Source organism: Theropithecus gelada, chromosome 1 (genome assembly GCF_003255815.1).
Source record: "Theropithecus gelada isolate Dixy chromosome 1, Tgel_1.0, whole genome shotgun sequence".
Lineage (NCBI taxonomy): Eukaryota > Metazoa > Chordata > Mammalia > Primates > Cercopithecidae > Theropithecus > Theropithecus gelada.
The window spans coordinates 114600251-114622977 of NC_037668.1; the positions used below are offsets into that span (position 1 = coordinate 114600251).

General features: G+C 40.2%; 1 protein-coding gene across 4 annotated transcripts in view; it reads left to right on the top strand.

The window, feature by feature from the left end:
* Positions 1-10315, top strand: part of SH3GLB1 (SH3 domain containing GRB2 like, endophilin B1) — a 43881-nt gene extending 33566 nt beyond the window's left edge. For all 4 annotated transcript variants that reach the window (XM_025387036.1, XM_025387047.1, XM_025387058.1 and 1 more), the window contains 2 exons: positions 4336-4564; positions 5260-10315. In XM_025387036.1, coding sequence (XP_025242821.1) covers positions 4336-4564; positions 5260-5367 — 337 coding nt within the window. In that variant the 3' untranslated portion in view covers positions 5368-10315. The remainder of the gene's footprint in view (positions 1-4335; positions 4565-5259) is intronic.
* Positions 10316-22727: the final 12412 nt, after the last annotated feature.

Genomic DNA, 22727 nt, shown 5'->3' on the forward strand with positions numbered 1-22727 from the left:
GTTTCAAACTTACTGCAATAATGTAGTGAGTAATTCAGTCAGAAGTTGGCAGTGGCTTGGATTGGGGTAATTGTGGTAGATAGGATGGAAGTGGTCAAGTCCTGTGGGTGGTTTGTTTTTTTTTTTTGGTTTTTTTTTTTGAGACGGAGTCTCACTGTGTTGCCCAGACTGGAGTGCAATGGCACAATCTCTGCTCACTACAAGCTCCTCCTCCTGGGTTCACACCATTCTCCTGCCTCAGCCTCCCAAGTACCTGGGACTACAGGCACCCGCCACCACACCCGGCTAATTTTTTGTATTTTTGGTAGAGACAGGGTTTCACCGTGTTAGCCAGGATGGTCTCGATCTCCTGACCTCGTGATCCACCCGCCTCAGTCTCCCAATGTGCTGGGATTACAGGTGTGACTATGGCTGTATTTTAAAGTCAGAAGGATTTGCTTGACAGACTGTATGTATGTATATTGAACACAAAGATGTCAAGAATTATTGCAAGGTTTTGTTTTGTTTCATTTCATTTTGTTTTTAAGATGGAGTTTCACTCTTCCAGCCCAAGCTGGAGTGCACTGGCGCAATATCGGCTCACTGCAACCTCTGCCTCCTGGGTTCAAGGGATTCCCCTGACTCAGCCTCCCAAGTAGCTATGATTACAGGTGTGGCCACCATACCCAGCTAATTTTTTGCATTTTTAGTAGAAAAGGGGTTTCACCATGTTAGCCAGGCTGGTCTTGAACTCCTGGCCTCAGGCAATCCACCCGCCTCAACCTCCCAAAGTGCTGGGATTATAGGCATGAGCCACCGCGCCCGTCTGCAAGTTTTTGACCTAAACAACTGAAGGAATGGGGAGTTGTGGTTAGTTAAAATGGGGAATGCCAGAGGAGGCAAAGATTTCAGGGATGGAGGTGTGGGAAGTATGTCAGTTACATTAGAAGCCCAGTTTTAAATATGTTAAGTTTGAGATGTCTGTTAAACATTTAAGTGGAGGTATCCAATTTTAGGATATGCAGGTCGGACTTGGATTGGGGGCGGGGTGAATTAGAGAAATTAGAGAGTTGTCAGCATATCAAAGATATTTAAATCTGTGGGACTAGATAAACCCTCGAAGAAGTAAGTATAGAGAAAAGAAGAGGATCAGGGACTGAGCCCTGAAGTACTCTAGCATGGAGAGTTGAGGAACAAGGCAAGGAGGATGATAAGGAGTGAGGCAGTGAGGTAAAATGGAAACTAAGAGTATGGCCTGGAAGCCAAGTGAACAACATGTGTGAAAGTGGGAGAGAACAGTCACTGCATAGGTCAAGTGAGAGGAGGACTGGGAATTGACCATTGGATTTAGGAACATTAATGTCATTGCTAACCTTGACGAGTGGTTTTGGTGAAACAGTAGGCACAAAGTAATGTTTGTAATGTAAGAGACTGGGAGGAGAGGAATTGTAAGTTTAGGTAGATCTTTCAAGAAGTTTTGGTGTAAAGAGGAACAGAGGAATGAGGCAGTAGCCAGAGGAGAAAGGAGTGTCTAGCAATTTTTTGCTTGTTTTTTAAGATAGGAGAAATAAGGACATGTTTGTAAGCTGATGGGAATGATACAGTAGATGGAGAAAATATGATAATGTGGGAGGGGAAAGGGAAGAATTGGTAGAGTGATATCCTAGATAGGCAAAAAGGAATGAGATTTTGTGCACATGTGGAGGAATTAACATCAGGAGCATAGACAGCTCATTAAAGAGTTTCCTGGCCGGGCAGTGGCTCATGCCTGTAATCCCAGCACTTTGGGAGGTCAAGGTGGGCGGATCTCTTGAGCTTAGGAGTTTGAGATCAGCCTGGGCAATATGGCGAAACCCTGTCTCTACAAAAAATACAAAAATTAACTGGGTGTGGAGGTGCATGCCTGTAGTCCCAGCTACTCAAGAAGCTGAGGCAAGAGAATTCTTTGCTTAAGCCCGGGAGGCAGAGGTTGCAGTGAGCCGAGATTGCACCACCGCGCTACACCTGGGCAAAAGGAGTGAACTCCTGTATCAAAAAAAAAAAAAAAAGAGTTCGTGATTGTTCTTTTGTGGCTCACGCCTGTAATCCCAACACTTTGGGTGACCAAGGCAGGTGGATCACGAGGTCAGGGGTTCAAGACCAGCCTGACCAACATGGTAAAACCCCGTCTCTACTAAAGATACAAAAATTAGCTGGGCGTGGTGGTGGGCGCCTGTAATCCCAGCTACTCAGGAGGCTGAGGCAGGAGAATCGCTTGAACCTGGGAGACAGAGGTTGCAGTGAGCCGAGATCGTGCCACTGCACTCCAGCCTGGGCAACAGAGCGAGACTCCGTCTGGGAAAAAAAAGGAAGCAAACTCATCAGCTGAGTGTAATGGTTATGGGGAGAACTGGTGAAATTTTGAGGATGGGCAAGAGGGTATGAAATAGTCATCAGGGGAATGGAAAGTGAAAGTGAATGGACTAGAGAAATGTTGTATCATTGCCTGGTGGCATGTGGACGCACTTGAGGTTCCTAATCATAAATTGAATGTAAAACAAAGCTTTTCTGTGTTTCTCCTGTTAAAGTAGATGCATGGATACTGAGCAGGTAAATAGGTTTTTACCAAATGAGTACAATGAAGTGAGAGGCATAAGAAATGAGAGCATATGTAAGGGGTTATTATAATTAACTATGGACATGAAGGTGTTGGTAGGATCATAGACCCTGGTAGGCTTGTTGATGTGAGAGCACTTGAAAGAAAAAGGCGATGGTCAAAGAATGGGATAGTAGAAACTATTATTATTGGAAGGGTTGTGGTTACTGGAATTGGTAAGATCTAGATGTGACTGTGGGAATGGGTATAAAGTCAATAGAAGAGTTCGAGGATCTAAGAGGCTGAAGTGTTGAAGAACTGTCCATATGGATACTAAAGTCACCAAGAATTAAGATACAATGTCAAGTGAGCCAGGTGCTAAAATCTTCTAGAAATGAAAGTAGGGGAATGAGGCATCTTTAGGTGATCACAACAAGAGATACTGGGTATCTCTTTAAGTGATGGGAATGATACAATAGATGGAGAAAATATAATGTGGGAAGGAAAGATAACATGATAAAATATGATAATATGATAAAATATGATACTGTGGGAGGGAAAGATAATGTAGTGTAGTCGAATAACATGAAGTTGAAGGATTGGCCAGAATTGTTTACAGAAAAGAGTCTAAATAACAGTGATGAAGAACATAAGACTCCTCCATTGACCTCTAAGTTCAGTGATAAAAGAGGAGTAAGGGAGATAAACACTAGCACAGGAGGATGAAGGGAAGGTTTAGAGAAGAGGTTAAGGATACAGGGAATTTTGCTGATGCCTGAAATGATTTCCAGATGGTATAGTGGTCATGAAGAGAAAAGGGGACTTTTGTAGTTTAATGAATTGATTAAAACTTAACGAATTTTCGTAGATAATTTTTTAGCTTAGAAATGGTTGAATTAGAATGATGTCAGACCAGCTATTTTCTACTGTTTTCTATTTAGTATTATTGGGAAAACTAGCCTTAAAATAAACTGAAAATTCTAATTATCTTCAAATTATTTATGAGCACATTAATCACAAAAATCAGTGATTTCCAATAGAAAATTTTTCTAAAAAATAGAACAAATGAACTTGTAAAATATGTCCCATTCTACCATTGAGTCTTCGATTTCATTGAGATAATTAGCAGTCATATTATTTGAATGTCTGCCTTCTCACTGTGTGTATGTCCTTAAGGGAATAGTATCATTTCATCGTTATGTCTTCTGCTTCTCATAGTCATGCTGAACATGTAGATACAAATAAATAACATTTACATATAAATGACAATAAATATTTGAATAGGAAAATGTGAATGGACCAGTTTATGAAAAAAGGGTTTAGTTATTCAAATATTTCTCAAAGAATCAAGTTGAAAAAGCCTCATACTTGTAGTATCTAATATTTAAGTAGTTTTTCATCAATATTTTTATTTAGTAATTCATAAAGAAAAAATTAAGAAAACATTCTAATGGAAGCTTTTGGGCAGTGCTTTCAAAATAAACCATAATAAACCATCTATTTTTCCTGGGGAAAAAAATACAGCCATTAATTTTAAGTTAATATTACAAGGACAGTTTTGAAACAAACTTTCAAGGATTTATATTTGAATACCACCTGAGTTGTCTCTAGTATAATTGGCCCAAGAGGGAAAAGGAAGATAGATACACTGTCATTAAAGTAGTATCTGTAAATCTTTTCCAATGTGAAGTTTGGTAGAAAGTAAACAGCGCCACCAAGTGGTGGTATTAAGGAACTTTAGTCACTTGGAAATAGATAATTCACTGTTTTCTCTTCAACAGTTTTCCATCCAATTATCTTAGTAACAACAATCAGACTTCTGTGGCACCTGTACCATCAGTTTTACCAAATGCGATTGGTTCTTCCGCCATGGCTTCAACAAGTGGCCTAGTAATCACCTCTCCTTCCAACCTCAGTGACCTTAAGGAGTGTAGTGGCAGCAGAAAGGCCAGGGTTCTCTATGATTATGATGCAGCAAACAGTACTGAATTATCACTTCTGGCAGATGAGGTGAGTATTGTGGGTATGAGAAGGAAAATATATCAGGAATTGACATACCTTCTAATATTATACAAAATGCAAATTCCTCATTAGTTATTTGGAAACAGTTTCATAGATTACAGATAGTTATATTAACATAAAATTTTAATTAATATTCTTTAATGTAATAGAATATCATAGAAATATTTAAACCTTTTAACTGCCAAATAACTTGAAGATGTATAAAACTCCCTCCAATAAAATCCTTTATCTAGGCCAGACATGGTGGCTTACACCTGTAATCTCAGCACTTTTGGAAGGCCAAGGCAGGGTGATCACTTGAGGCCAGGAGTTCGACACCAGCCTGGGCAACATAGCGACACCTCATCTCTATAAAAAATATGAAAAATTAGCTGGGCATGGTGGTGTGCGCCTGTAGTCCCAGCTACTCAGGAGGCTAAGGTGGGAGGATCGTTTGAACACGGGAGGTCAAGGCTGCAGTGAGCTATGATCATGCTATTGCACTACAGCCTGGGCAACAGAATGAGACCCTGCCTCAAAAAAAATAGTAACAACAAGTAAATCCTTTGTTTTTCAGCACAATTGATGATAATGTTTAAAGTCCTTTTGGTGAATAATTTAAACAGATTAAATACAAATCTGATTGTTTTTCTACATGTTTATTTTTTAATGTAGTTAATGACTAGAAGTATTTTATTTTGCAGGTGATCACTGTGTTCAGTGTTGTTGGAATGGATTCAGACTGGCTAATGGGGGAAAGGGGAAACCAGAAGGGCAAGGTGCCAATTACCTACTTAGAACTGCTCAATTAAATAGGTGGACTATGGAAAGGTTACCCATCATGACATTGTATTTATATACAATTAACTCTAAATAAAGCAGGTTAAGTATCTTCCATGTTAATGTGTTAAGAGACTGAAAATAGCAGCCATCAGAAACCGGCCTTTCTGCCGATAAAGTTGCATGGTAAATATTTCATTACAGAATTTATGTTAGAGCTTTCATGCCAAGAATGTTTTCTTACAAAATTCTTTTTTTATTGAGGTTTCACTAATAAGCAGCTTCTACTTTTGAGCCTCAACTTAAAGCAGAACTGTTTTCTACTGGATTTTTCATTAACAGCAAGCTTTTTCTTTTATGTAAAATAAATCTATTGTGAATTGATATCAGTGACTCATTTATTAGGTATAATTAATAGCCAAAGAATAAAATTAAAATTTATTTTAAACTTTCGGTCTTAAAAAGAGCTGTAGGATATAAACCTCTTTTGTGAAAAGTAGAATTTTCTGAATACTTTCATACACAAAAACGCAGTTATACTATGTTTACCTGGTTTTCCAGCAGAAATCAAATAATCAATACTATGTTTTGATGGGTTATTTTGAGAGTTGTTTGGTTTTTTAAACACTACAGAATGGTTTCTTTTAAATTTAAGAACAACTAGTTCTTGAAAAGCAATACCATATTTCTCAGATAAATTTGTTGTTAAGGTTCTAGAAAGTCTAGGACAAATTTACTTCATTAAACAAAGTTTTTAAGATTATTCAACTGGCACAATTTAATGCATAATCGGGATTGGATCCATTAATAACATACTGTGGTACAGTAAAGAGAATTTGTTCTTATTGAACAACAAATTTGTATAAAAATATGGAATGATGCAACTACATTATAAATTGTATACGAACAAAATAAATTTTGGGTCACTCAGCTTACTATTAAAACATTGAAAACTTATTAATGAACACAGGCTATCTTGATGAGGATCTCTGGTTATGAAACACATACTAATGAAATTATTAGTGACACATTGGAAGCTAGAAAATTGCTGTTTGGGCCATTGCTATAAATCAGCAAATTGGCAGATTTTTTCCATGGTAACATTTCTGTTCTTATTCATTCATTCAACAAACATTTGTTGAGGACCAGATACTGTGCTGGTCAACTGGGGATATTATCCTGAACAATATGCACACAATTCTTGCCCCCGCAGAGCTTAAAGACCATTAAAGGATACAGAAACTTAAGCAATTGTCCTATAATAGGATTAGTGTTGTGATGGGGAAGATACAGGGTACTGTATTTGGGAGTCACATAACTCCAATTTTGGAAGTGGGAGATGGTTTGGGGAAGAACTGTTCCAGATAAAGAGATGTGTAACCAAGACAGCATAGCACATTCTGTCAACTAAAGTAATTTACTCTAACTTAAGCATGAAGTACAGAAGTATAGTTCGTTTATTGAGGGAATGTTAAGCTATTAAAATGATACTTTTTGGTACTTTAAAAAAAATGAACACTTAAACACCATTTTAAAATTTTGTGTTAAGAGCTCCTAATAAGAGCTTGGTAAACATGTTGACAATTTAACTCACAGTCTCAACTTTAAAAGTAGTTGTTACCCTTTTATTTCTGTGTCATGAGACAAAATCTTCTGCAGCAGTGTTAGAGTTGTACAAGATGTTTTGACTCACTCTGAATTGCCATATTCTTAAACCCTCAAAAGCTGCTCAAGCTGGTCAGTTTTCTATAAAACCAAGTAAATGAAATTTTCTCTCCCTTGAGAAAGGAAGTTCTGCAGCCTAGATTACCATCTATTATGTTCTATAAGTCCAGATTTAGGCTTTGAAAGATCATACCAAAACTTCAGGTTGACTTAAACAGCAACTGTAAATTAGGTTTATGGGAAATATACAGGGGAAAGAATATCGGTAATGGAGTGAAATGGTCCTGGGTTCAAATCCAGTCTTCCTCACATACTGTGCTTTTTAAGCTTCAACTCAGATGTGTAACTGCCTTTTCCTTACCAGTAAAATGACGACAATAATTATGACACCCTAGAGTGGTTGTGAAGATTAAATAGCAAATGTTATCTTGTATTTCAGGTGCTTTTTAGGGAAAAGTCTTGGCACATAGTAAACACATCCTGTAAATACCAGTTTCCCCTTGTTAGCCGCTGTGGCACTCTGACCTACCAAGTCTATAGGTCTTGCACATCGCTGTGTACCGGAGATACCTCTTTTACATCTGGGCTCTGTTTACTCTCTCTCAGTCCTATCCTCCACCCTCTTTAAATCAGACCCCAAGTTTAACCTTCCCACAGTCAGTATAAATCATTTTTCAGAACTTTCAGCTTTCCATCAAGTGAAAGTTGATTTTAATTACCCAGTTATGTACAGAAGCCCTCAATAATGTTAAGCTTCAAAGGCTTCTGGTACATTTGTCTACCACAGAACCACCACAATATATGTGCTTGTTCTTAGGTTTATTGCTTTTTATTTTAATGGGGTTTGGTTGTTTGGGTTTTATTTTGGTTTTGGCTTAAAGTCAAGTTTAGTTTTTACTCAAGTAAAGGCCTGTGAAGTTTCTTAGGCGTGGAAGAAAAAGCTTGGAAAGCCTATTAATTCATGGTGCAATTCAGAATTGTTTAAGTTCTGTGCCACTGAGCTTAATCTAAAAGTATAGTGACATGTAAAGCATGCACATATAAATGAAAAACTAAAATAATTGTAGGCTCTTCTACAAATGGAAAAAAAAAGTGATTGGATTGTGTCTACCTTTTTCCTCAAAGTAATCTAACCTAAAAGGTCATGGTGTTAAAACTTTTTATGGTGCTAATCAGAAAAGTTCATGTTGCAAGAAATCGGGTCTCAAAAATGGGAATGTGCCTCCTCACTCTGCGTCACATGGGAAATAAATCCTGAGGCCAGGATCACCAGTGGGGTAGAGCCATCTTCGTAGTCTCTTGGTATCCTCCCCCTGAACAAAGAACAAAGTGAGACTGGGAAGCTAGTGTTGGGAAAACATTTCTGTGGTAAATTGTGGAGTAGAGAAGACAATGGAGGGCAAGGCAAAAACCCAGACTTGTTTACCGATAGAGGCCCCACTCACCTCCATGCTGACAGAATTCCGGAAAAATTCCTTCCCTATATCCCAAACACCTGAAATTTTGAAATATTGCCCTACTATATAGCACTTTAAGCCTCGATGAGGTGCCGTAATGGAGAGATAGCTTCATAGCTTAGCCTATAGCCAACTTTACCTCAGGACCTCTGGATAAGATGAAGTGGCTTTTACCTCATGTGAGTCTCAAATGCTGGAGAGGGAGTTCCACAACCACCCGTGCCTTTTCTCCCATATTATGCTCATTAGAAAGTCTACTCAGGGCTGGGTGCAGTGGTTCATGCCTGTAATCCCAGCACTTTGGAGGCTGAGGCGATTGGATCACCTGAGGTCAAGAGTTCGAGACCAGCCTGGCCAACATGGGAAAACCCTGTCTCTACTAAAAATACAAAAATTAGCCAGGCGTGGTGGCATGCACCTGTAATTCCAGCTACTCGGGAGGCTGAAGCAGGAGAATCATTCGAACCCCAGAGGCAGAGGCTGCAGTGAGCCAAGATTGTGCCACTGTACTCCAACCTGGGCGATAGAGTAAGACTCTGTCTCAAGGAAAAACTAAAAAGAAAAAAAGTCTACTCAATAGAGCAGTGATTCGCAAAGTGTGAGACCCCGGACCGACACTATTGGCATCTCCTGGAGACTTGTTTAAAATGCTAATTATTATTTTCAAGAACTTTCTACCTTCATTTGTACTTCTTTTTTGTTTTCAAGGGCTCATAGAATTAGTCTTCCATGTGACAGCTTTTTAAATATTTTAAGACAAAAACTAAGTCTTCTAATCTTAATTGTGTTCTAGCAGTAGTCATTGTAATTATAGTTATTTTTATAATTTATTTTTTAGTGTATATCTATCACTCTGGAATGTAGGTTCCCTGAGATAAAAACTGTAATTCTTTTTATGCCAGTTACATTCCCAACTCTTAGCACAAGACCTAGGACATAGTATGAACTCAATAAATATTTGTTGAATGAAAGAAAAATGCAAATTTTTAAGCCTTTTCAGAGACCTACTGAATCAAACTCTGAGAGTGGAGCCCAGCAATCTGTTGTAAAAGCTATTTGAGTAATACTGTTGCACTCTAAAGCTTGAGAACCACTGCAATAGAACTAAGAGAACATGCATTTCACCTTTAGGCCTATTCTCTGACATCACTTGAAAAATCCGCTCTGCCTTCTGTAACCGTTACCAACAACATTGTCCTGTCCATGTAGGGGAAATTTCTGGGCTATATTACAAGTGGGTATGAAGGTATAAGGATATACATAGTGGGAAGTATTGCTTAGAATGCCAGTACTTGTTTGCTGTGGAAGGTTTCTAGGAATGGATTGCTTAATCTAAGCACTACCACCGTCCACGTTTTCACTTAACACAGTGCCTTTTAATTGGTGACTAACGTCAAAACACCTTAAACAAACCGTTAAAACAGTATCAGAAACCACGTGTACATCCCTGTGCCTCTTAGATTGCTAAGTTCTGCTCTCGTTCTTACTTCAAAGGACATTTCTTAAAGAATTGTTAATGCTTTTTTATAATACAAGTCATAGCCATGTTAGCAAAAAGAAGAAAAATTTGGTAAGAAAAATCACTGAAAATTCCATCATCCAGGGAGAACCACTGTTATTTAAGTATATGGCCTTCCAGACTTTTCTGTGCATTTATAGATTTTTTTAATGGGATCAAAGTGTACATACTGTTTTGTAACTTTTTTTCACTCAACAATACCATGACTATCTTGCTGTATCAAGTATATTTCTACATCTCTTAATGGCTGCATGATATTCCATCGTATGTGCCACATTTTATTAAACTACTGTTGAATTTTTAGGTTTCCAACTTTCATTAATAAAGTGCTTTAAAGAACATTGTCTTGATAAATCTCGTATGTGTTCATATTTTCTGAAGATAAATACTTTGAAGTGGAATTGCTAGTGAAGAGGGTATGCCAGTTTTTAAAAGCTTTTGTTACTGCCATGTTGCCCCCTAGAAAACTTCAAGCAAAATTTATACTTTTATCAGCAGTATATGAGAGAATACGGTTTCTTTTGGAGGGCTTCCAACTAGAATGTTCTTGGAGTCTTTGGTTTAAAAATAAAGGGTAAGAGGGAGATTAAAAGATCCTGCAAAATTAAAAGACCAGTCTTAAATTTTTCTTCAATTATGATATTTACTGTTCTTCTCTCTTTATCATATATTTTGTGTTACTTTGGAAATGTTTGTAGTACTAGTTGCCTCTTGCTTTTATTCAGTCTCCTGGAAGCATTATTACCTTTCTGATGCTTGCAGAGACAGTAGAAGAACAATCTTAAGTAGACTTGAATCTTGAAGTATCTTTAATGCAGGTTTACTGTTTATGGATTTAGGGAATGTAGCCCTAGTGGGGAAAGTAGGATTTTGGAAGGTAGGCAGAACAGTGGCTCTCCCACTTGTTTGCCTGGCCTTTTGTGAGTCATTAAACCTCTCCCACTTTGAGCCTGCTTACTCATCTCTAGAATGAGAATAATATAAACCTACCTTGTAGCATTGAAAGGATTAACCACTCGTGGCTGGCACCTAGTGGATGATAATATAGCTTACTAGGATTTATAGATAAGTATGTTAGAGCAGTTGCTATTGTCAACCTCTGGAGTAAATATCACTGCCACTGCCAAAGAAAATCTTCCTTGAAAGCTGTCACAGTGAATGGGCATTGTCTTGTATGTCTTTATACCTACACAATCCTCATTCTTAGGGAATCCGGCTGATTTTTTCCAGTCAGGTATTCAAGTAATCTAACCGATAAAACTCTCAGACAAGATGTATAGTGGAAGATTTCAACATTACCATGCTTAACAACAGTATACGAAAGTGGTAATCAGTCTTTTTAAGTGGTGAGCCTTGCCAAACTGCCCCTTCTGATACTCCCCCACCCTTGGCCCACAGCTGATCTTAGTGCTTCCGGGGGCTGTACCTCTACGTGAGAGCCTCACACAGGACAGGTGACTCAGCTCAGTAACGGTATTATTAATTAGCTAAGTCTCAGTCGCATCTCCAGGACTGGAGATCACAGAATTAATTCATCTATAGTGAGGGAAATTTATTTAAAGAAGTATCTGAATTATAAAAGTTGCTTAGCAGTATTCAAAAAGATAGATGGACCAGGGTTGAACTGCAGTAATCACAGCAAAACTCCAGGGACCAACCTATTTTAATACTTGGATGAACCGTAATACATTTAAATTAACATCTGTTTGTTGATTGTAACTCAAACTACTCAACCAATAAAGAATTAGTAGTAAGATAACTTAAGGGGATTGTCAGTAAGAAAGGCTATACAGGAGGCTTCAGGCTTACGGAACAAGATGAACAACTAATTGGAGGTGAGAAGAGATGGGCTACCATTATAAACAACTCTTCAGAGTCTGATGCACCAGGGTTTGGGACACATGTTTCTGCTTAGTCTCATGTTCTAGTAAAGTTCTCTGAAGCTTGACCTGTAGTAGGCAGTTCCCGACAACCAGGCATTTTGACACCTGCTTGCCTTTTCTATATAGTTTATTGTGTTCAGCTTCACCTGAAGATCCTCATTTGTCAAGAATAAACTCAAACACTCATTCCTCTATGAAGAGATTCTGGATTCTGCAGGCAGAATTGCATACACACACACAACTATGACATGCATTGCCTTGGATCACAATTACTTGCCAACTTAGTTCCAGAACAGGATTTTGTGTCCCCTGACTCCTAGCACACCTAAAGCTGAGTTTTCGCAAGCCCATAGCTTGCTTACAGCGTTGTGTTTACAAAAAAAAATCAATGATTCAGATTTGGTGCTATTATGTGTATTTGCCCTAAGAAACATTGGCTCTTTCGGACATCAGTATTACAGAAAGCACATATCTACTTTGCTTGGAGAGTAATCCCCACAATATATCATCATGGTTATCATCATGGCTACCTCAATCTATCATCATGGTTACCTCATTGGCTCTGGTTAATTCTACAGTGCTCATCACTGACTCGTACTTTGCAAAACAATAATTTGTTACAGCTTGGACTTTTGCTGGCCACATCTATACTTCAGATTTAGGGTCAGTCACCTCAAGGTTGGATTGGGATATTTCCATTGTTGAGCTTTTCTATATAGATGTCTTCTGTAAAATGGGCTAAATTGCCTTCCTTTCTCCTTTTCTTGCCTCTTTTCCACCTTGCCTTTTTCCCATTTCTATACATTCTCCCTCTCCCTTCTTTCAAAAAATTTACATGAGAAAATGTATAATAGAAGATCTTGCTCAATTGATATTTGTGAATGACAACTCTGACCCAGATTTCTGAGAACCAAAGAAGGATGTATGATCCGGCTTCAGATTGACTGTTCGCATATAGAAACACGCTGGTTGCTCAGGAGACAGCTACTCATAAAGAAACACTCATCAAGAGAGCACTGAGACACCAACACCAAAGCAGAGTTAAGAGGCCAGAGTGCTGGCACTGATTCATGGATTAAATCTTATGTGGCTGCTGCATTGAAGTTTTCATCAAACTGAGAATATAAATAGGCACAAAATTACTCACATTGACGCCCGGAAACACAATGTCGCTGAGGCTTGGCCTGTCAGATCATCAGCAAGTGGAGGATTCCCCTCCCCTGCGTATGTTTTAGAATCTCCAGAGACACATCCACAAGTCAATCCTCTTCTTTCTAGCTGCTAGTAAAGAAGGGCCTTCTATCCCAGCTCATACTCCTAACCTAATTCCCTCAAAAACTTTCTGTGGTCACTGCCAGTGAATCAGGTTTAGTTGGTAAAATTGGAAGGTCACCACTGGCATCTGATAGAGCATTCTACAGAAGTGGGTATGGAATGCTGTTTTAATTCATATCGTTTAACTGGAGGCAATAAGGTTGCTCATCAAGATTCAAAATCTTACCTCAGTTACATGTCAAGAGTTTTCCTCACTGATACAACAGGGGCCCACTGCCTAGGCAACCACACGATGGCAAGTATGTTACCCAGACGTGCTTCTTGCTGACTTCTAACCCGCCCCCTTCTTCAATGCTACCTATAGCCCACAGTGCTTGGCTCACTGCTGCCTCAAACAGAAAGTCAGAGCTCTGTGGCATGATGAGAGCCATTTCTTCCCTATTAACGCTCAATTGCAGACTTCCCAGAAAGCACAGCTCTCTTAAGGGCAAGGGCTCTTTAAATTTACACACACAGAGCCAATTCTCCCAGGAGAAAGCCCTCACCAGATTGTGTGGTGAAGATAAATTCCACTGCTGGACACTTTGCAGTCCCGGAACCAAGGCTCCCCTTTGTCCCATAGCTCCCCTTGGTGTCAGGGAGCTGCTCACCTGCCTATTTCTACCTTCATGATAAAGTCCCTTTTAAGGGCTGTGTTACTTTATCCCACACTCTGGCATTGATTAGTACCATCTCATGACATCCATATGCTTTAATATATTTGGAGCCCAATGTTAGGAGTAATAGAGTCTTACTCTATTCCTAAGCTATAAAATGTTACTATTACTATTCTGCCCAGAATGTTTTATTGCAAAACCACCTAGCACAGAAATTGACTATAGACTTTGGAATCAAAGAAGCAAATTTTCAAATCTCAACTCTACCACCTTATTAGCTGTGTGTTCAGTAAGTGATACAACCTTAACCTGTTTCTTCATCTGCAAAATACAGATTTAAAATGCTTACCTCCTGGGTTTGTAGCAAACAGTACTTCTCAGACCAGCAGCATCAGCATCACCTAGAAATTTATTAGACATGCACTCTCAGGCAGCTACTGAATCAGAAACCCTAAGGATGGGGCAAAGCAATTTGTGTTTTAACAAGCCCTCTTGTGATTTGATGCATGCAAAGTTGGTGAAACACCAGTTGCGAGGATTAAAAGAAATAAAGCACATAAGGGCTAGACTCAGTAACTGGCATATAGTAAATACTTAACAATTTCTAACTATTATTATTGTCACTATTAGAATTTCTAAAGTAATGAATGAACTACACACTTTTCGGGCAAAGTTTCATATATATTTCTCATAACAAAGCTTTTCATAGACGTTTGGCAGCTGAAGGCTGGAGGCTAAGATCTCAAGAATATGGAGTACAAATCCTTATACTTTAACCAATCATGTAGAAAATGAGTTTAAATTCTTTTCACCAAAAAGTAACTGAAATCTATATAGAAAGTCACTGCGCCTCTGCAAAAAGAAAAAAAAAAAAAAAAAACAGTACTTGGAGAAAGGGTCAAGATTTTTCTCAGAAAACAGTCAGGGTCTGCTTCTACACATGGAAAAATGGGACAATTGAAGCTTCAATAATGGAGCTGCCAGCCCCATTACTGCCACAACGATTGCCACATCATAGAATATCACCATGATCATATTCACCCGAAGTTTTTCAAAGCATATGCTTCCAATTGCATTGTATGACTATAAAACAATTTCTATCATACACTCAATAAAATAACCAGCTTCATTTCATGTAACTTCCTGATGAATGCCTCAAGATAAATTTGTTTTATAATAACCCTAGGAAACTAAATGAATTTACCTTCTACCCAGGCTGTTTGAATGTAAATCAATTACATGTCACAGAAGACTGAAATGATTGTGGTTTTAGAATCGTCCATAAGCCATTCTTTCTGAGAGCATTTACCCAGCAAGTCCAGTAGAAATTAAATTTGTGGTTGTGTACCTTCAGGCAAATTATTCACTTAATTTCTCAGCCCCACAGATTTTTGTATCTGTAAAATAAAAGGATTGAACCAGATGATCTCTAAGATCCATCCAGCTCTTGCACTGTACCATGTTCTAAACAAGCCAAAGTTGTTCATGTTTTAATTAACTGTGAATTAACTTGAACAGCATGCACAGTTCTACTGACAGCTCGTTGATGGGGTTGTTTTCTTTATATTTTAGAGTATAAAGCTCTTCAGTCTGAACTTTCTAGAAAAGGCTGAGTAACACTAGAAAAGGCTGAATAAACTTTCCTTGGGGCAGAAAAAGTATTGCTCTTAACATAAAGTAGCTATAAACTGCTGCTTAACCAACTAAAGAAACCTACAAAGGTCGTCAAGCCAAGCAGGGAGCTGCCAGTCCCATCACTGCCACAGCTGAAAGTGCAGAGAAATCAGTGTTGGTTTAAGTCAGAGCTGCTCAAAATGCAGGCCCCAGAATCTGTCAGGGGTGGACTCTGCCGTCCTGTGGTTCAATAAGCTCTCCAGGTGATTCTGATGCACATGTTTGAGAGTCACTTGTTTACATATAGCAGAGAAGCCACCTGTCTCTCACCTCAAAGCTGACTCACCTGCAGAAACAATGAAAGAGGGTAATGACAGGCCCCCCCAAAATTACTCCAAGCTATCAAATTAAACTAAAACGTAATATCACTTAACTGACTCTATGCAATAAATAGAGCATTCATTAATGAGTAATTTGGTAAGCACGTGAGCATGCTCAGGATATAATTTTTCCAGGAACAGGGAAAAGAGCCCATGGATTGGAAGTTTATTTTGAAATTCAGCTGTAAGGGAATATGTTCTATGTATCTTTCTTTTATCAAGGTAAGAAAGTGATATAATTTTATTGTTTCTTTCTAGCCAGTGTCTCAGTTTCCACTGAGGAGTTTATATACCCTATTCGGCAGGACAAGAGCACATTATTTTAAAAAATAGATGCCAATCATTGGCATTTACCACATGCCAGTCACTGTGTGGGGTGATTTACACATTCTCTAATTTCATTCTTGCAACAATGCTATGAGGTAGAGATTGTCCTTCCTCTGCAGATGAGAAAACCAAAGTTTAGATAGAGATATTAAGTGTAAATCTGCTGAGCTCATTTCAAGGCTCCTCAGTCTCTAGAGAAAATAGATTTCCTGAGTTACATCTCCCTTTTCTTTTTTCTCTTGATACTAATGCATCATTCCTTTACTCCAAGACTGTCAGGCACAGGAAGCCAGCACTCTAGACCTCCCTTCATGGCCCATTCCCACTTTTCCTTTGACTCCCAGCATGATGTCCACTCTAGCTAATTTTAAGACCATTTTCTGCAAACTTGAGCTCCCCAACACCCAGATAGCTGAGCTAGGTGGGCTGCTGAGACTAAAGGATCTATGGGGCCTGGGGAAAAAGAATGCCCTGGAGGGAAAAGAAGAAGGGCAGTAGGTAGCAGAAGGCATGGCTTGGATGGGGGAATTGTGTCAACAGTGATACTGACCATGAACACACTGAACAACTAGCAAAGAGAATGGCTGATAATATGACTGTTCAATGGAGGAACTAAGGAAAATATGGTCATATTTGTAAATAGTTTATCAATTTTGTTTCACTGCCATACAGCACAACAACTAGGGTGCATATTATTAAATGGGTTTGGATTAACTTTCTGGGTTTGGATTATTTTGCTGGAATAGTGACTTCTTTATTACTGTAACAATGCTATACTATAGAGTTTACTGAACACACAGCACAACTATCTGTTCACTACTTCAGAATTGGAGAGATCACTGGTCATATCTGTATTTCCCTAATTTGGAGAACACATATCCACCAATGGTGCATACATTCCAATGCAAAATGCAAAAACAATGATCTGAGTTTGGTAATAAACCCAGAAACTTGTTAAGCTCTTATCAGCCATGTGTCTGTATTAAAAACCACCTGGCTGCAGTTGAAAGATAACCTTCTATTTTCAGTCACTTGCTATATTTGCGGTAGCTTCACATCACTGATCACAGGGACTACAGTAATGGGCAGGGTGGCTGAGCAGGGATTCCTTTGCCTGTCTTCCCCAGTCCGTTCCCCAGTTCCTCTCTCCCAAAAGTCCTATCAGCAGAGACCTTGCAACCTGAGGCAAAAAGTGAAAGAATAAAAGCTGCAGTAACTTAAGTACTTGCTGCATATCAGACACTGTGCTTAAAGTGATTTACATTCATTATCTCATTTTAACAACCTGAGAGTTGGGTACGACTCTTATCTGTGTTTTACAAAAGCGGAAGTGAAGGCTCTTAAATCACATAGCCTGGTAGAGTGGTAGAGCCCGGGCTTTGACCCAGGCCTCCCTAATTCCAAAAGACTTGCTCTCAGTATCTACAGAAGACTCCCCAATGCACTATTATACCACTTAACTTGGCCAATGGCCAGTGTTTACAATGGATAGGAGCAGAGACTTACCCTTTCTGTAACCAAGGTAGAGTACAGCCTCTGAAATACAGCTGAGCAAACAACTCAAGCCCAGTTTGGTGTTCCTGCCCAGTGGGTGCTATTCCAGGAACTGATATCCCTTCCTTCATGTTCCTTAAACCCATGTGGCACCCACTATTATGGTATTGACAATGGGCTGAGAAGCCCCTTCTCAGTGTAAGCAGGGACTCTTTCTAACCTCATCCCTGGTATAGGAAATGAGCACCTCTTCTGTTCTGTCTCCAGTCTACACAGCTCTATCAGTAACTTGTCCAAAGGTTCTTTGGAAAGTCAGCTGATTGGAACACAGAGTACATTTTGTATAATACAAATGGTGATGAGGCTCTTAGGTCACTGCACCAAAGCCTACTTAATCTGTCATGTGCCGGAAAATTGATGGTGCAGCCGAACCCAGAACAGTGCAGAGTTGTTGAAGACCCCTAAATTTCTCCAAGCCCAGGCTTTTCTATGATCCTCTAGTTCCAGGGCAGTAACCAACATGTAGTAGGACATTAATAATAGCTCGTGTTTTCTGAGCACTTACCATGTGATTGATGGCGCTGTACACGACAGCATGTACACTGGACCCCGACAGCAGCTCTAGGCAGTAAGCACAATTGTTAGCCTCAAGTAACTGAGGCGTAGAGAAGTTAAGTGACTTCCCGGGTCACAGAGTTGATAAGTGATAGAAGCAGGATTAGAACCCAGGCAGTCTGGATCCAAAGTCAGCGTGACCAACCGCCCGTGGACCTTTAGTTGCCTGAAAACTGGGAAGAGGACCCGAGGCTGGGCAGAGGCTCTGCTGTGTAGGCAGCTCCCACAATGCACACATGGAAATCACACACACAAGCAGGTAGGGAGTGGGCTGGACAGGAGCTCTGGTGAATCCCTCCACCAAGGTGAAGGAGAGTATGACAGAGACATCCACACATGCTTCAGTGCCTCTAGAAGAGGAAGAGGTCCGTGAACAGGAAGGTGTGTCCATGGGGTGGGCCAGGGAGATGACAGGAGAACAAACAGCTTGCTCCTTCTCCACAGTTTCTACTGCTGCTCTGAGGCATGACCTTGGGCAAGTTCGTCCCCTTCCTCTTAAAGGGAGGGCCATAATAGTTCCCAACTCTAGAGTTTTTGTGGGGATTGAGTGAAATAATTCACTTTGCATGGTGCCTGGTGCCCACTCACTGAGAACATCCTCTTGTGATTAAGACCATTATCATTACACCACAATGTCATCTGACTCTGAACACAGCCAAAGCCCACGAAAAAGCCCTTCGCAATTGGCCTTGCTAAGACAGGCTTGAAGGGAAGGTGGTTTCCCCTCTACACTAGGATGCAGGGTTGAACGGCAGCCACGGGAGCCCTCCTCCCTTGCCTGGGGAAAGTTCCAGTCTCCTTTCCCCACCAAGCCCTTACTAGCACCACCAACAAGATGCATAATGAACTGGCTTGAGTCCCACCTCTTCATTTCCACTTCTCTACTCTCAGCAGCTAGGGCTAAGAAGCTGTGAAATGAAGGAATGCCCATTGGCAAGAGGAAAGTGGTTGCCAAGTCAAGCAGGCCCTGAATAGTCAGCCTGGAGAACTGGCCATAATTTACTATAAAACAGTCTCTCCTGGTGATGAGGGGTGGGGCAAGAACAGAGGAGAGAAAACAGATGCCCCTTGAAGTTTTTCACCAAAAATCTAATGAGCCATGACTTATGAATGCGATGGTGTTTTGCAATCCACACTGCAGTTCTTCATGATGTCTAGGTCCAGAGCCAGCTCTCTTCTGAGAGGAGGGTTGCTATCTTTACCACCACTGGCAAAACAAAAACAAACAAAACTAAATGCAAGATGGTTGGGTCCTAAACTTAACATTTAGTTTCCCCATTTCTGTTATATATTAGCTGAGGAGGCTTTTGGAAGACCCAACAAAGACATTATATGTAAATCAATAACAATTTTCGTTTTATGTTCAAACCATGAACACTGACTAGCTAATTTTCATGGCATCCCTATAAGTGAGTTTTATGATCCTGCTCCAGTTCAATTCTTCAATACTGTAATAGCTTAGATGATTTTTTAATGTATTTCCATAAAATGATTTTTGCCAGCACCTTACATTTTCATCAGATTTTCTTGTCGTAGCTGGATACGGCTGACACAGAGAGTTAAGTGTTGTGAAATGGAGCAGACAGACAAGGATGGAGACTCAAACAAGGCATTGGCATGGGCCAACGTGGAGGGCTGCAGGGAGCAGGCAAGGGGGCATGACCCAGCTAGAAGTGCCTGGGAGAACAGCCTGGTGGTTGTCAGCACAATCTACAAAAGCAATAGCATAGATTAAAAAGCAGGAGCCCAGGCAAAGGTCTTAACAGTGGAGGATATAGGACATGTGACCGCTGTAGAGGATTGTCCCCAAAAAGTGGGTAGACATACCCCTTACTCTTACCTCTATGAGAGGAGTGTCCTCGGCTACCCCGTTGATGATGAGCTCTGCCACGTGCCTTTCTTGGTCCTATGGGATGTTAGTAGGCATGATAGGCAGAGGCCTGTGATATGTTTGTGCAGTTGGGCTTGCCCTCTTGGGCTTCTGCCAGCACCATGAGAAATGTCTGCCCTGGTAGCACTAGTTCAAACAGGATGAGAGACCTGTGGAGCAGACCTGGACCACACCCGCAGCTTAGAGCAAGCCAAGGTAAACACATTTATCAAGCATATTACTAATGCCTTCTCATCCTTCTAGTTGCAACTTACATGTCACTGTCTCAGAGGTCCCTGTCTGACTCTCCTCCAGGCTAAATTATGCCCCAGTGTTAACTGTGTTTCAACGAAAGAAAAGAATTAGGAAGAATTATTTGCTTATATGTTTGTTTCTTCCATTAAATTACATTCTTTGAAAGCAAGGAGCATATCTTATATGCTTAATATATTCTAGAGACTGTGGACTGTGCTAGAGCTCAATGAAGTCTATTAGGCACTTAGTAAATATTTGTAGAATGAAATATAGAAAGCACTCCTGGAGGATGAGGCCACAACTACTACAGTGATGACATAGAGCTCTTCTCTCAAGGAGCTTTGCATCTACAGGGCCAGACCATCAGCCACTGCACAGTGATAGGCTAGAGCTACTTAAATCCTTTCTCCCTGTGGTCAGAATTCACCTGAGAGACAGAGACAAGGTGTCCAGTTAGCTATTGCCATGGAACAAATTATGACAAAATTTAGTAGCATCAAGGAACAATTACTTTTACTGTCTCTCAAAGTTTCTGTGGATCAGGAATTTGGAAAGAACTTAGCTGGGTCGTTCTGGTTCAGGGTTTCTAATGAGATTGTAGTCAGGTGGTAGCTGGAGAAGCTGGAGGCTGGCCATACATCTCTTTATTCCTGTGATCTCAGGGATACTTCCTGTGGTCTCTCTGCACAGGTGAGTTGGGCTTCCTCCTAGCATGGCAGCCTCAGGGTGGTTGGACCACTTTCATGGTGGCACAGGACTCAAGTGCAGGTTTTACAGCAAGCAAAGTGGAAGTTGTATCACCTTTTTCTTTTTAATGTGGTTAAAATCATGTAACATTATCTGGGCATGGTGGCTCATGTCTATAACCCCAGCACTTTAGGAGGCTGAGGTGGGCAGATCACCGGAGGTCAGGAGTTCAAGGCCAGCCTGACCAACATGGTGAAACCCGGTCTCTACTAAAAATACAAAAACTAGCCGGGCATGGTGGTGGACGCCTGTAATCCCAGCTACACAGGAGGCTGATGCAGGTGAATCGCTTGAACCCAGGAGGCAGAAGTTGCAGTGAGCTGAGATCATGCCTCTGCACTCTAGGCTGGCTGACAGAGTGAGACTCCACATAAAAAAAAAAAAAAAAAAAAAGTAACACAAAATCTTCCATCTTAACCATGTTTTAGTGTATGATTCACTAGTGTTATGTACATTGACATTGTTAGGCATCCAATCTCCAGAAATTTTACATCTTGCAAAACTGAAACTCTATGCCCATTAAACAACAACTCCCCATTTTCCTCTCTCCCAAGCCCCTGGAAACCACTGTTCTACTTTCTGTTTGTATGTATTTGACTATTTTAGATACTTCATAGAAGTGGAATCATGCAGCATCTGTCTTTCTGTGACTGGTCCACTTCATCCAGCACAAGGTCCCTGAGGTTCACCCATGCTGCAGCACGTGACAGGATATCCTTTCGAAGGTTGAATAGTATTCCATTGTGTGTATATGCCATATTTTCTTTATTCATCTGTTGATGGACATTTGGGGTGCTTCCACCTGTTGACTATTGTGAATAATACTGCTATGAATGCAGGTGTGCAAATATCTGTTCAATTCTCTGCTTGTTGCATCACTTTTTATGACTTAGCCTCAGAAGTCACAAAATAATACTTCTTTCAATGTCAGAAACCCACCCATATTTAAAGTGAGGGAGCAGAGGTCCCACCTCTTGAGGTGAGGTGCATCAAAGCCACATTCTAAGAGGAGCATGTGGAGTAGAAGATACTGTTATAGCCATCTTTGGAAAATACAACCTTCCACGCAAGGATCCAGCTAGAAATGGAGGGGAGCAGTGGGAGGGATTAGGGAGTGTTGTCAACCTTCAGAGGTTGGCATTCAGACATCTGCCATACAAATGAAGGTCATAGGCAAAGACCTTGCTGGCCACCAGGCTGCATCTTATACAAAATAGCACTCCACCACTTTCTATCTCCTTACCCTGCCTTATTCTTCATTCTTACTCTGATACCTTCTCCTCAGTACTTAATTGTCCAATTGCTTATTATATGTCCCTCTCCACTAGAATATAAATTCCAAAAGAACAAGAACTTTGTCTTTTGCTGCCATATACCAGAGTCTAGCATGGTAGCTGACACAGGGTAGGCACTCGGTAAAATTTCATTAAATGAATGAATGGATTCGAGAACGATGAAAATTTGATTTAAGTTCTGTGTTACTAAGTGGAACCAGGGTCATCTGGTGTAGTCAGACAAACCTGCACGTAACTCCTAGTCTCACCCCTTACTGTCTGTGTAGCCTTCAAGGAGCTATTTAAGAAGAGAAAAGGGTGGGTAGCAAGGTAGCTGATGCTGAAACTCATCATCAGTATA